The 15,639-nt window shown below is 37.6% G+C and overlaps 1 protein-coding gene across 2 annotated transcripts in view; it reads right to left on the reverse strand.

Annotated features, from left to right (window-relative positions):
• Positions 1 to 15,639, reverse strand: part of XKR4 (XK related 4) — a 436,026-nt gene that overhangs the window by 164,588 nt on the left and 255,799 nt on the right. For both annotated transcript variants that reach the window (XR_011996661.1, XM_072734717.1), the window contains exon 2: positions 3,347 to 3,546. Coding sequence is in view for 1 of the 2 variants with exons in the window: in XM_072734717.1 (XP_072590818.1) it covers positions 3,347 to 3,546 (200 nt within the window). In the remaining variant the exon portion in view is untranslated. The remainder of the gene's footprint in view (positions 1 to 3,346; positions 3,547 to 15,639) is intronic.

Consider the following 15,639-nt stretch of genomic DNA (forward strand, 5'->3'; position numbering starts at 1 on the left):
ACTTCAGAGATAGATATTCCTAGGAAAACTCCAGATCCAATGAAAAGCAGTAGTTGTGTCTAAGGTAACATCGTGGAGTGAAAAGACTGGATGTTCATTTTCAAGTTTCTGACTTATTCTGCTTCCTGGTCTCAGGACAGGAGCCAAACTGTCCTTCCTGGGACGGTGCCAACTGAGAAAGCATTATACTTTACGTGCATGGCTCACCACTAAACCTGTCAGCCTCCAGCACAATGAGGTATCTCTGACTTAATGATTCAGTAAGTTAGGGTTGCTGAGAAGGGATTTTCACAGCTAACAGTGTTTTAGGGCTATGCCAACTTCCATAAGGAGAATACAATTCTTAAGCATCAGTTTTAAAATATCACATCTTTTCTTTGATTTTATTGGTTTTTTATTTCTAAAGATTTTGTTTGTTTGTTTATTTATTAATTAGAGAGTGAGCACAAGCAAGGGGAGGGGCAGAGGGAGAAGCAAACTCCCCACTGAGCGGGGAGTCCAACATGGGACTCCATCCCAGGACCCTGAGATCAAGACCTGAGGCAAAGGCAGATACTTAACTTGACTGAGCCACCCAGACCTCCCTCCTTATTGGTTTTTAAAAGAGTGTCCTTCAGAGTAATAGGTGGTTGAAGTTGGGATAAAAAAGCATATTGTTTCTATCCTAAAAACTAATAATTCTAGATAGGTATTTACAAGAATGACTTGCAGACTTAGGACCACTCTCTATCTGCTAAATAAGAATATTTTAAAGATTTTAATGCAGAGTTATTTGTAAATACTTCAGAGGGTTCATGCCATTGATTATTTGCATCCATTGCAGAAAGTTGTGTTTTTATATATAAATCCCAAGAATCTTATACCATAAATATATATGAAAATATATGTCAGAATAGCTTCTATCACATTTATTTTTCTTCTCCAGAGGGGAAAAGCTCTGTTCCTGTAATTTATTCACACCGTTTAATTTATAAGCTGGAATCATCTATCAGTGGAGGGTTGAATTTGGAAGCTCTCTCTGAAGACAGGTTTCTCTTCAAAATGCAAACTGATTTAGATGGTATTGCCTGGGCTCATCTTCATTTGCTGGAGGTTTTGTGGTGGTTGTTTGCTGTCAGGTATTTTCCATTGTTTGATCTTTTGAAATAACTTTCTGCCCACCTCCCTTATCAAAAAATGGCAACACTATGACCCAGGCAGAAGGCTAATTCCTCACCTCACGCTCAATGACTTGCATTGATCCTAGTGATCTTTGAATCAGCCTGTCTTTTGACCACATTGGGAGTGATACAGAACACATTTCCCCTACAGCTTTCTAATTTTGACAGCCTGACTTGCCTTGGCTGAGGATGAGGTGTGGCTCCCAAAGTAAACCTCATGCAAATGTGAGCTTAACAGATAAACTGGGGACACCAGGTGTCAGTGAAGAGACACAGCTGTGTGAAGCAGAAATTTTGATTCCTATGTTTAGAAAGAATAATCTCAGAAAAAACTAAGGGTTGCTTTCTATTTTTTTCCTATAAAACCATATAAAACTCTCCAGCCAAACTGATCTCATTTTCTGATGTTCTCTCTCACCTTTCTTGCTTTATCTCCATCATCTTTAGGATAAAATCTTCTCTATGATTTTCCAAATCTTTTAGAAATCTAGTATGGACACCCAGTATTTCTTGGGCCACAGAAAGGTGGCTTACAATGTTCCACATTTGTGCATGGATTTTCCTCTTATCTAACTATCCCAAGACTTTGCCAAGTTGTTCTGGAGATTCTTTGATAGAGATTCTTTGATAGAGATTTAGTGTGATGTTGCCTCTAAATTTATGTCCTCATTTACCGACCATTTCCTAATGCATATCCCTGGCCCTGGAAGGTTATTGGGCATTCATTGATGCAAAGAGGGAATAGAGCTCCAAGGAGTTTGGAGATCATCTAGTTTCATTGGTGACTTTTACATTTGAGAATTTGGGGCCCAGAGACATTAAGTGACTTGCACAAGGTCTCATAGCAAAGAAGTGAGTGGCCAAGTCAGATCCTCCCTCTTCAAGCCTGGGGTCTTTCACCACTAAAGACAGTCATCTACAGCTAATTTATACATCTTGCTTTCTCCAGGCTGTTCTCATCTGTTCCTGTGTTAATACACTACTTTGTCTTTTTTTTTTTTTCCCAATTTGCTTTCTAGCATGGGAGATCACACCCCATGGATCACTTTGACTCTTTTCTCAAACTTCTTGGACCAAAGCTATTCTAGTGCAGAGCCAGGGTTGGCTAGACATTCACAAATAAATGAGTCCCTGCCTACCAGTACACTCTTCATCTTTCTTTTCCTCTTTTATGGTCCCCACCCCTCGCCAATTAAAATGCCCAGTCAAAGCAAATATGCTCCTTGCTATGAAAAGTTGTAAGGACACTGTAGAGATTCCCCAAACCAACTAGATCAAATCTCAAGTTAGACCATGGCCCAGAAAGGACAGCAACATGTGTGCACATAGAAGTCACAGCAAAGGCTCTGATGAGATGGAAATAAAATCAGCACATTATAATATGTTAACAGTTACACAACATCTATTTAGTTATAGGATTGACATATTACCAGGAAACTCTTCATTTAGAAAATGGCTATCTGTCCACCCTTTTATTCATTTGTGTACCCACTGGTCTGTCTGATTTTCTTGCTGCTAGAAAAGATTTGAGTAGCAGAGCCTTAAGAAACATCAGGGCAGATTTCTTATAAGTGACAGTCTTACTTATGAGACAAACAAGAGAGTAAAACACAAAAATATTAATCTGATAATTTTTTAATAAAGCTTAGTAGTATATAAACAATGTATTACTAAATATTGACAACAATTTTTCCCTTCTGACTTTGAAAGCAATATTATGGTAATCTTTACCATTTCCTTTTAAACTCTCCCTGTTTCTTAATGTCAAAAGGAAATGATAGAGATTATCCTCATGTTCAAATATATGTATAAATAGTATTAGAAAGAGAGAGAACTAGGCCTTTTTTCTCCCACAGTTTTGGAAATTACTCTATGACACAAGCCAGAAAACTCAGTTGCCTCTATTTATATTCTGACCAAATGTAAAATCATAGAATTTTTTTTCTACTCAGAGGGCAGCTTGAAGGCAAAAAAAAAAAAAAAAAAAAAAAAAAAAAAAAAAAGTAACCATCACAAGTAATTGTGTAGAAGAAAATACACAATTCACAAATTCTCATGTCAAATAGCAGATATATAACAGGGAGAACCATGGCCTCTGTCAATAAACAGTATTAGAACAGTTCTTTGGATGTGATAAAAGTAGCCAATCTTTCCCCAAAGTCAGAAACCAAATTGCAAGCCCTTACCTTGGAGGGCCTGTAATCTATGAGTCTGTACGATAATGCAGAGCTGCAGGACCAGCTGTGGAGCACTTTCCAGAAAGGTGGCTAGCAAATGCAGCATACTCACATCTGCATACTCATACACCATTTTCCAGTAAAATCTCCATCTGTCATTCTCTCCACTCTGTCGACTTCGAATACCTAAGTAGATTGTGTGGAAATATCTAGAAAGAAAACATGGAGAATAAGAAAGAAATGAGTGATAATTTATAATTCAAACACCAAGGCTGTTTTTCTTTTCTGCAAGCCACTATATACAAGCACACACAAAAAACGGTTACTTTAGTGGCTTATTAATTTAAGGCCCAAAGTTAACTGCTTAAGAAGTACCTGTATTCTTAAATGTTCACTTTGAGAAGTCACTGCAATCTTTATCCTCATTAAGGGCAATCCACTGACTTGCAATCTAAAGAATGAGGCGAAATGTGTTGGAAACTCAGGTATGGAAGGAATTTGCTACTGTGACAATATACACGCAGCCTTTCTGGTCAGTATGTGCTCATTGGTACGACGGATTTCCCCTAGGGCACTGTGCAAGTCTGAAGTCCTAGAGCATGTGTCTGTAAAGCTTCCTGGTGTCTTCTAAAAAGCGTTTTATTATTGAAAATTTCACACATATACAAAAGGAGAAAAAAATAGTATATCGAATCCACTATACGCTTCACCCAGATTAAGTAATTATTGATACATGTATGTACAATGCATACATTATTTTTTATTTATACTTCCACTTACTCCCTGCCACCAGAAAATCTTAAAATAAATTCTAGGCATCATGTTATTTCATCTGTAAGTATTTTATTAAAAATAACTGACACACACATAAATGCAATATCATATTACATTACAAATAAGGACAATTTAATATCAAATACTCAGTTTTCATATTTTCCTGATTATCATATTTTCTTTACAGTTTGTTTGAAATACAATCCAAACAAGACCTAAATATGATTATTTGATATGTATCTTGAGTCTCTTTTACACCACGGATTTCTCTTCCATTTTTTTTTTTTTCATTTCCTGCCTACTTTTCACTGTCTTGATTTTTTTTTTAATTTTTATTTATTTATGATAGTCACAGAGAGAGAGAGAGGCAGAGACATAGGCAGAGGGAGAAGCAGGCTCCATGCACCGGGAGCCTGACGTGGGATTTGATTCCGGGTCTCCAGGATCGCGCCCTGGGCCAAAGGCAGGCGCTAAACCACTGCGCTCCCCAGGGATCCCCACTGTCTTGATTTTGATGACTGTACATATGTGGTATGTTTAACATATTTGTCCTTGTGTTTTCTTCTCTGGGTAGTTAGTGTTGATAAGATTCAAGTTTGATCATTTTTATCAGGTCATGTTGACTACTTTTTTGAGGAGACCCTAATGTACTCCTTTATGATGCCATCATCCACTAATGATCATTTCCTAGATCCCTTCGTTCATTAGGGGTTGTAAAATGCTGATATTCTGAGTTGATCACCATTTAAATTTTTTTGATTTTTAATTTAAATTCGTTAGTTAACATACAGTATGATATCAGTTTTAGTTGTACAATCAGTATTTCAACACTTCCATACAACACCCAGTGTTCATCACAAGTGCACTCCTTAATCCCCATCACCCATTTCACTCATTCCCTCACCTTCCTGCTGGTAACCATTAGTTTGTTCTCTATAGGTAAGAGTCTATTTCTTGATTTGCTTCTCTTTCTCTTTTTTCCCCCGTTGTTCATTTGTTTTGTTTCTTAAATTCCACATGAGAGAAATCATGTGGTATTTGTCTTTCTCTGACTGACTTATATCACTTAGCATAATAATCTCTACCTCCTTCCATAATGTTGCAAATGGCAAGATTTCATTCTTTTTTATGGCTGATTATTCTGATGTATCTCTCTCTCTCTCTCTCTTTCTCTAGATATATATATATATATATCACGTCTTTTTTATCCATTCAATTTATCGGTTGGTGGACACTTGGGCTGTTTCCATAATTTGGCTAATGTAAATTATGCTGCTATAAACATTGGGGGTACATGTGTGCCTTTGAATTAGTATTTTTGTATTCTTCGAGTAAATACCTAGTAGTGCAGTTGCTGGTTTGTAGGGTAGTTCTATTTTTAACTTCCTGAGGAAACTCTGTTCTGTTTTCCAGAGTGGCTGCACCAGTTTGCATTCCCATCAACAGTGTAAAAAGGTTCCCCTTTCTCTGCATCCTTGCCAACACCTGTTGTTTCTTGTGTTGCTGATTTTAGCCATTCCATGTGAGTTTATAGTTTTGATTTGCATTTCCCTAATGATGAGTGATATTGAGCATCATTTCATGTGTCTGTTGACCATCTATTTGTATTCTTTGGAGAAATGTCTCTTCATGTCTTCTGCTCATATTTCAATCAGATTATTTAGTTTTGGGGTTGGCTTTTATAAGTTCTTTATGTATTTTGGGTCCTAACCTTTAATCAGATATGTTATTTACAAATATCTTCTCCCATTCCATAGGCTGCCTTTTAGTTTTGTTGATTGCTTCCTTCACTGGGTAAAAGCTTTTTATCTTGAAGAAGTTCTAACAGTTATATTTTTGCTTTTGTATCCCTTGCCTCAGGAGACATATCTAGAAAGAAGTTGATATAGTTGATGTCAGAGAGGTTACAGCTCTAGGATTTTTATTGTTTCATGCCTCACATTTAGGTCTTTAATCCATTTTGAATTTATTTTTGTGTATTTTTGTGTATATTTGGTGTAAGAAGGTGGCCCAGTTTCATTCTTTTGCATGTTGCTGTCCAATTTTCTCAACACCATTTGTTGAAGAGACTGTCTTTTTTCCATTGGATAGTCTTTCTTGCTTTGTCAAAAATTAGTTGACCAGATAGTTGTGGATTTATTTCTGGGTTTTCTATTATCATATTCCATTGATCTATGTGTCTATTTTTGTGCCAGTACCATACTATTTTGATCACTACAGCTTTGTAATACAACTTGAAGTCTGGAATTGTGATGTCTTTAGCATTGTGTGTGTTTTTTTTCTTCCAAGGTTGATTTGGCTATTCGTATCACTTTTTTTTTTCTTAAATTGGCTAGAATACTTCTCCAGCTATTATGTCAATGACTCTGCAGTTTGTTTGGTTGTCTGAAGTTTACTCTCTAGTAGGTCCCCTAAGAAAGATGTGTAGGGATAATATTCTCTGCATTCTTACATATTTATAACAGCAGTTATCAATCTTATAATTGCAGTTATCAATCTTGACTTGCATGGGAATAGATTTACATTTATTATTTAAACCCTAACGTCTCACAATTCTACATGAAAATTGGTGCCCATTTCTGGAGTCTGTGAAAGAACTTCACCTACCTAATGCAAAGATTTTCTGATACCAAGAAGGGAGGATGCTAGGGATACAGCAATAAAGTACAAAAATAGAATAGCTGGGGCAAACTTCCTATTTGAGTGTCAGGTTGGATGACTGTAAAATCTATGTATATTCCACACAAAATCCAAGATCTGCAATTTATTTATTTAAGTCTATTAAATCCGTTACTGTATTGCTTATTAGCATGAAGTATTGTCATGGAAGTCTGATAAAAATCTTATATTCTTTCTTTTATAAACTACTTGAACTTTTTGTTTGGATCTCCAAGGAAAATTTGGTTCTTTTTGAAGACCTATAGTTTTATTAGAATATATCTTGATATTGGTTGTTCTGTATCAATTTTCCCTTCATTACGTAGTTTTAAGTCTTCTTTATTAATACTATTGAGCATTTTTGTTTGTTTGTTTCATTACTTTGGTATTCTTCTTTGAGGACCCCTATTTATTTATATTGTATCTTCTTTATCTTCTATATCAGTCAACTTCCCTGAATGCTTTTATTCTCAAATAGCTTACAGATTTAAATTTTTTCCTCCTTTCTACTATCTATTTATCTTCTAATTATGGTGTTTAGATGCTGTTACACCCCTACTAGTTGAGTTTTCACTTCTGAGCTGCTTTTAAAAAAATAGAATTCTATATTGAGTTACATCATCTTTCTTGTAAAATCTAACTTTTTTCTATACATGTCTTTTCTATTTTTTTCTGATTCTGATTTGTGTTATATTTTTATAATTTTCTTCATTTCTTTCAACTCATTTTGAAATATTTGCTTATGGTTTTTATCTATTTTTACTTGTTTTCTTGGTATGCTTTCATTATCTGTAGTAACATCATCATTTTCCTATTCTTTATTCCTTACAATAGTTTTGATCTTTTTTCTCATTGCTAAGTTTAAAAATAAATTAGTTTAGTTTTTATGCAGATTTAGGATGGTAGGGGGCCAGGATGGCTTGGCTGGCGTCATAGCTCCAGAGATCATTCCTCTTTTGTTCTCATGAGAGACAAAAAGAATATCACTTGTCAACTTTCTGACATCAGCATCCTCTGTTCCCCTGCCCCTTGCTTTGAATCTGGACTCTCTCTTGCATTTCTCATAGCTGTCCCTGTCCTGCTCAACTTTGGCATCTATTTCCAGCAGATTATCTTCAATGTGGAGTCTTGTCTTGGAAGGGTCCTCACTCTGTGTGTAGTGAGACTACTCCAATAGCATTATATGTTATTGCATTATGGTCTCCTTGGACTTGGACTTGCACTGGATCATTGAGAACACACTTCTAGGTCCTTCTGCTCCTCTAAGATTGGTCCATTGCACTTTCTGATGAGTGGCTGTTGGGGATTTGGAGGTTCTTCTGTTCTCAAAGCCTTCTCTCTGCCTCTTCCTGCATGGTTGCCAATATCACAATGCTCTTATGAGCTGTCCCTAATTTGTCACTTGGTAATTATCTTGGGGTTATCTCAGCACTGAGCTGTATTGGTATTGTTGCTATTGGTATGAGCAGGCATTGTTCATGCTCCTTCAGTTTCTCTCTGTCTACTTTAATGGGGTCATTTTGGTAGATTCAAAAGCTATGCTGCTACTGCCACCATATTTACAGAACAGAAACACTTTAAAACATGAAAATAGATTTAATAATTCCCTTGGGCCTCGGATTGCTCTCTATCAATTATAAGATGAAATTTGTAGCGCACTGTTTACAGGGACATTTATGAACAGATCACCGTGTTCTCACCACTCCACTGCTACAGCGTGTGATCAGCCCAGTGCAAACTGCTGGCACATCCTTCTTTAGACTTTCGTGCATTTTCACAAGCTCATATTTTTTCTTGGAATACCTTTCCTGCTTCTTCCATTGGCAAATTCATTTTTGAACTGACAGTAGCTGTTCAGTCATTACCAATAATTAATCATTCTTCTGTGCTCTCCCTGTTTATATTACTTTGCTAACAAAGTACCACAAACTGGTAGCTTAAATAACAGAAATTTATTTTCTCCCAGTTCTGGAGGCTAGAAATCCAAGATCAAAATGTTGGAAGGGTTGGTTCCTTCTGAGGCCATGAAAGACACTCTGTTACGTCCCTCTTAGTTTCTGGTGGTTTGCTGGTACTCTGTGGTATTCCTTGGATTGTGAATGCATCACCCTGCTCTCTGCTTTCATATCTGTGTGGTGTTTTCCCTGTGTTTGCATCTGAGTCCAAATTTCTCCTTTTTATAAACATAAAGTTATATTGGATTAGGACTCCCCCTAATGACCTCATCTTAACTTGATCATCTGCAAGGACTTTACTGTGTTTTCAGAAAAGATCAGATTCACAGGAACAGAGTGTTAGGACCTCTTTTAGGGGGACACAATTCAGCCAGAAGCACTCCTCTATTGATGTTTGAACTTGTTTACTCTATGAACTTACATCCCCTGTTCCAAATCTGCATCTCCCACTCTAACTTCCACCTGAGATCCAAACCTGTATGTCCATCTTATTATCTCTATGGCCATATGCTTTCCAGATTTCCCAAGGCATATATAAACAAGTATATTCAAAATGCCTTATTAGCTTTTCTTCAAAATTTGTCCCATCATGTACATGGAAATCAACATTGCCATGCAATGGATAGCTTGCCATCCAAGCTAGAAGTCTAGGGGGCATGTGAGGCTCCTACCACTCCTTCCCTTTCTCTTTTTATTTGATAATAGACATGTTCTGGATTTTATCTCCTTAATATATTTCCCCCTCTGTTTTCTAAAGTTGGATTTTCTGGGTTTCTGTTTTGGTTCTGTAGTCTACTACGGTATGATCTTAGACTTAACATCTCTCTGCCTTAGCTCTTCCACCTCTAAAGGGGGAGGAGAACAGTACCAAATGCATAGGCTGATCTGAATATTAAATGAAGTAAAAGTGAAGGACTTAGCGAGCTTGGTAAATAATAGGCATTCATTAAATGTTAGCTCTTACTATGAATCAACTTTGAATTCTCTAATGGACCCTTCCCAGTGCTTCCAGATGTGTAAATTGAATCTAATTTCTCCCATTTTAAAAACCTTTGTAACTCCCCATTGCCTGGAAGATTTACAGTAGACTCAAGTAATGCAAATACAGACATTTAAGGCTTTCAGTTTATCCTTTCTTTTTTTTCTTTTTAAAAGATTATTTATTTATTTATTCATGAGAGACATACAGAGAGAAAGAGAGAGAGAGAGAGAGAGAGAGAGGCAGAGACACAGGCAGAGGAAGAAGCAGGCTCCATGCAGGAAGCTCAATGTGGGACTTGATTCCAGGACTCCAGGATCACGCCCTGGGTGGAAGGGAGACTCTAAACTGCTGAGCCACCCAGGCATCCCTAGTTTATCCTTTCTAACTCAACTTTTGGCCTCTGCACTCATCCTCCACTTACCTCTCATCTTATGTGCCATAATATGTGCCATATTAAAGCACTTGCTGCTTCTTAGCTATGAATTCACACCTCAATACCTTTGTAAGAACAAAGGTGCTTCTCTTGCCTGGAAGCCTCTTCCCACCCTTTAACATCCTGGAATTCCTACTATTTTATGATACAAGTATCAGCTATCTCTCACCCTCTGCGGCTACTCCTTTACTCTCTGGCCATTTCACTGTTTGTGCCCAAAATATTTTTATTCAGACTTTGACCAGAGAAAATAACATTATTTTAGCATCTGTTCATTTGTGAGTTCACCCACATCCCAAAATACACACCTCTGGAGAGAAAAGAATGTCTTTGTACACCTACATCAAGCTCAGTTTCTCATAATTCATAGGTACTCAATTAATTCATGTCATTTTATTCATTCAATGAGTGTGTATTAAACATATGCAATATTTACCTATTTGACAGAGAGAGAGAGAGAGAGAGATCACAAGCAGAGGGGAGGGGTAGAGGGAGAAGCAGACTCCCAGATGAGCAGGGAGTCTGATGTGGGAATCAAGTCACCCAGGTGCCTGCCACTATAGCATCTAGAGCAAAAGAGTGAGAAATTCGATTTGCATTTTAACAAAATTGGTTATTGTGTGAAAATTAGGGGGCAGGAGGGCAAGGGAATAGATAGGGACATTAGCTGGAAGACCACTGCAGTAATCCAAGTGAGAGAAAATGCTGACTTTAACTAGACTGCCAGAGGTATTGGTGGTAAAAAGCTATCAGAATTGGATAATCATGAAGAGAGCACTGACAGCTTTGTCTATTGAGTGAAAAACTTAATGATTTTAATGCTCAACTTCCTTGCGATTATCACAGAAGTTTGAAATCCAGACCCCCATGGCATTACCAAAGGCAGTAAGGCTTCCACAAATGCCACCATGAATTATTTTACTACTAGTTTTCACTTGCAGAGGACATTAAGCATACTTTAAACTCTCCAGCAACAGGCTAAAAAGCTACAAATGGATTTCCCAGGTCTGTGGCCCATGGGCACTTGAACTCTTCTGATGCAGTATTTGTTTCTGTAGCACTGGGAACTCACAGTTAACCTGATGGTGGTGGTAGGTTTGTTCCTAAGGAATACAACAAAAAAGCCTTATGGAGTTTCATATATTAGGATACAAAACCCAGTCTTCCAATAATGCTCGTACAGAATTCAAATACCTATAAACCAAGAATGGTCAAAACAAAACTATTTTCTGGCCAAGTGAGTTCCATATGCAAAGGCAGAATGATGGCAGGAAAAAGTCCTGTGTTCTGATAATAAGGGCTGTTGTATCTGTAGTTCTCTTGGCCTGAAAGTATTTTGTGCATTCATGTTATCTCTTCTTAGAATGGACTTGCCTCTTTTCTCCACTAAGGAAACTTAATATTTGTGGTTTAAAACTCTAGTGATACATCTCATCTCAGAATACATTCCTTGGGGACCCTCAACCAGGAATCTTTCCCTGTACCTAACTTCATGCCTAGCTTTAATCTGCTTATACGTTGGCTTCAATCGCTGGCCCTCTAGGGCTGGAGTGTGCCCTTTCATCATTGAAGCTACCTCATTTAGCACTATTTTTGTTCATGCAGGCATTCACAAATATGTGTTGAATTGAATTGGGGAAAAATCTATTATATTTCTTTATAGTTAATTGCTTCTATGAGATAGATAAATAGCCTATGTCATACCAATTTTTGTTTCTGGTTAGAAGGACACAATGGGTTATGATATTTAACTAATATTTACGCTGTCATGAATATTATACATTATTAGGATAGTTTTCTATTTTCTCTAAATCAGCAGTGATAGACATCAGGAGTCTTAGGCCCATAACTTAGTCATGAGGAAATGTCAGTTTGGGCTTTTTCTCTAATTTGTGTTCTGAGAAACGGTGAGAATAAGGAGGCTTTGCAATCACAATTGGATTTCTTCCATCTTGTCAATATGTTAATAGTATAATACATTTTGGTCATATTATTTTTTTAACTTATTTTTCATCTGCTACCAGAAGGAGAGGTTGAGATAGAACAGAATCGATGAATGGGAGCATAAACATTACTATGTGTCACACATGTTCCAATTTATTCCCCATAGCATGGTGAGACAAATTTGCTCTGGGTGAGTAGAGGATGAAAACATAAATTTGTATTTCAATGTCATATTCTTTCCCCTTTGCCACTGTTACTTCCCATGTGGGTGTATTGACTCTTGCCTTTCAGCTGTAAAACAAGCTCCCAAGAGAAGTCTTCAGCTCCTCAGCTTTTACTCAACATTTGACCACCATAATGCAATTCCACATTGTGCTTCCATAAGAGCATATGGCAAGAGACTTGACTTCAGGGAGATTTGCTTCTATAATGATTTACTTCTCAGGTCAGGAAATTCTGTCCATGTTGACAAAGAACCCCAAATAGCACTCTACTAACTGGTCACAGTACCTGTTCTAGAGACAAACCATCAATACAGAAAGCAAAGGAAGATTGGCAATATTTATCATTCAATTCTAACAAATGAGTGAAGATGTTGAATTATTCAAAGAAACTAGATTTCATATGTCATCTAGTAACTGCACAGGATATTGATATGTAAGTACAGAGAAACAGACCCAGGAGTTCCTTTTCTACAGAAGTTTATAACAACATGATGAAGGGCTTGTGTTCCAATGAAGAGTAGTTGCATTTCTGAACCAGAAGCAAAGCTGTCAAGTTTATTCTTCCATGGATGGTGTTTTTGTTTGTTTTTTAGCTACCAGCCCAAGGGCCTTGGAGTTATTTCCTATGTTAAGCACCCTTAGGCTGTAATTGAGTTTCTAAAAAGGAAGAGATTTGCAAAGTTAAATATCTTCTGTAAAAAACTGCAATCCCTTTGATGAGGCCTCAGTTCTGGAACTGTACCCCAGGAGACATTCCTGACTAGGGACTGTAGTAACACGAGATAGCTTGGAATCACAATAGAGGCCGAAGAAACTTGAGAGGTGCTTATTTCCACCTGTTTGTCCTGGAAAGATGTGGCAACATTAGCCTCTGCTGCAAGCCAGCCCATTAAGGACCCTCAGTGTGAGGGCCTTTGCACATTCACCCAACTGATCTGACAAATTCTTCCACTGTACACTGTCCAGCTCAGAATGCTTGTCAGAGATAGAGTTGGGTGCTCCAGCCACTGAGAGGGGACAGCTTGGTCCATTGGTTAGCTTTTGAGTGATTCTTGGAAGAAAGCTACTGGGCAGACACACAAAGAAGTTCATGGTCGTGAACTACTTTCCTAGTCTAATCCAGATCCTTCGCATTGCATTGCAACCACATGTCTACTCTGACACTGGGAAAGAGGTGCACAGCTAATGGTCTATCCCTGAAAAATCACTCTTTCTATACCAGAAAGCAAAGGCTAAGCAATCTTATTTCTTTGGCATCTGTGTTATTATTATCTCACTGGAAAGCATTTTCTCTTCTCTGATTTTTATAGCCACTTAGCTTTTGAGCTAAGTTTCCCATCTGAAGATCGAGGTAACCAGCCCTCCTGAAAGGTTCAGGTGTGAATGAGAGGATGACAGGCATGTTGCCCCTGCTCTCCAAGGTTACTGATGCTCTGGGTTCTTCTAGAATGCTCATCTTCTTTACCCTAATAACTGAAGGTAGTCTTCTTCTCAGTTCTTCTCATTTTCCTTAGGCATTTTATTCTAGGAGTGTTCCATCACATTGGATTTGGCCTTTGCCTAGTCTTCCAGAAGGGCAGATGGAAAAGGTCATTACTCCTTTGAGAAACAAGACAATTTCTAGACTTTCTGAGGATCAAAGGAATCTAGGCTGGGGTACAGATGGGGAGTGGAGGGACTCACTCAGGTTTTTCTTCTTAGGAATTGGCTTTGCTGTGTAGATGTAAGAAAGATCATCTCTGAAAGGGGCATTAGTGACCAGGGAAGTGCATAGTAATGAAAAGTCTCAGTACTTTTTAGATATTCACACATACAGCAGGGAGGATTCATAGAAAGCCATATTTACAGTTAAAATTTTAGCATAATCACCAGGGTTTCATATAAGAGGGGAAAAAAGTTTCAAAGCTTTAGGAATGAAGATGAAATACATCTTTAGGGATCCCTGGGTGGCGCAGTGGTTTGGCGCCTGCCTTTGGCCCAGGGCGCAATCCTGGAGACCTGGGATCGAATCCCACGTCGGGCTCCTGGTGCATGGAGCCAGCTTCTCCCTCTGCCTGTGTCTCTGCCTCTCTCTCTCTCTCTATGTGTGACTATCATAAATTAAAAAAAAAAAACATCTTTAGCATGAGAGAGCAGTGGCTTACCTACACAGCTCTCATTAGTACTAATGGGAGATGTTCCCAATAAAAACACAGTTGGAAATATCAATGTGCTCCTCCTCTTCCACTGATGTAAATACAACCAGATGACATTTGCCACTCTTACTCATTTCTGCTAGGGTCAGTCTTCCTATTTCTTTCCTGAGGAAGTATGCTAATGGAAGATATAGTTTTCCTTACATCACAAAAGGTCACTAAGGAACTCCACACCAACATAATCCCAGTCTAACAATATCTTAATTCTGTAATTTCCTCAGTATTCTTGAAGATGCCCACATAAACACACCTACACAACTTCTACCATGCTGTGCACACAGACACCCACACATAATCTGCCCCCTCCACACATCTGGACACAAATTCGAGTCCAACGATTTTCCGAGGATTTCAATTGAATTGAAATTCTCAGTTTCTTCTCATCAGCATTTTCCAAATGTAAAGAGCAAGCTGAACTAATGTCATAGCCTCCCACATTACCAGCTTCAGACCTAAACATAACATAGCAAAAGCAATAAACTTGGGAGGAAAAGTCCAAATATTTGTTATGTTGAGCATTATATATGGGATGTGTATTACTGTTGTTTCAGGTAGTTCAGTTCTTAAACAATATTTGATCAAATGCTCACTACTGACATATCAAGAGCTGAATCAGAAGTCATTAAGAGCTATAAGGATATTATGCATACATATTCTAACACTGAATTGTTTTTCTATCTTCTAGCACAGTAAACAGTTTAGCTGTTGGCTGTTGTTATTTTTACTATCTGAAAAATGCAGTGTAAAATCTGTTCAGAAGATTTTTAAAGAAACAACATTAATAAATTGTGATTCCAGCAAGTGCTATTTCCTCGTTGCCTGGCTACAAAAGAAGCTTTACATTAGGTATGTGTATACACATTTATGATATATACACCCACATGTGTATACATATATCTCCTCAACAGTAGGCACTGATTAGTAACAAAAAAGTATGATTTGTCATCTTAAGAAGTTCTGTATTGGATATGTTAAGCAAAGGACACAATCACCATTTTTTTAAACACTAGAACAGTAGGTCTCAATTTATGCTGAATAATAGTCAAAATGACTAAAAATTGTGGCCTTTATTTCCATAGTGGAAGATTTTCCTAGTGGCAATTGTTTTAAAATTAGATTCTATTTCCCTCCAATCAT

Source organism: Vulpes vulpes, chromosome 13, assembly GCF_048418805.1.
Source record: "Vulpes vulpes isolate BD-2025 chromosome 13, VulVul3, whole genome shotgun sequence".
Classification (NCBI taxonomy): domain Eukaryota; kingdom Metazoa; phylum Chordata; class Mammalia; order Carnivora; family Canidae; genus Vulpes; species Vulpes vulpes.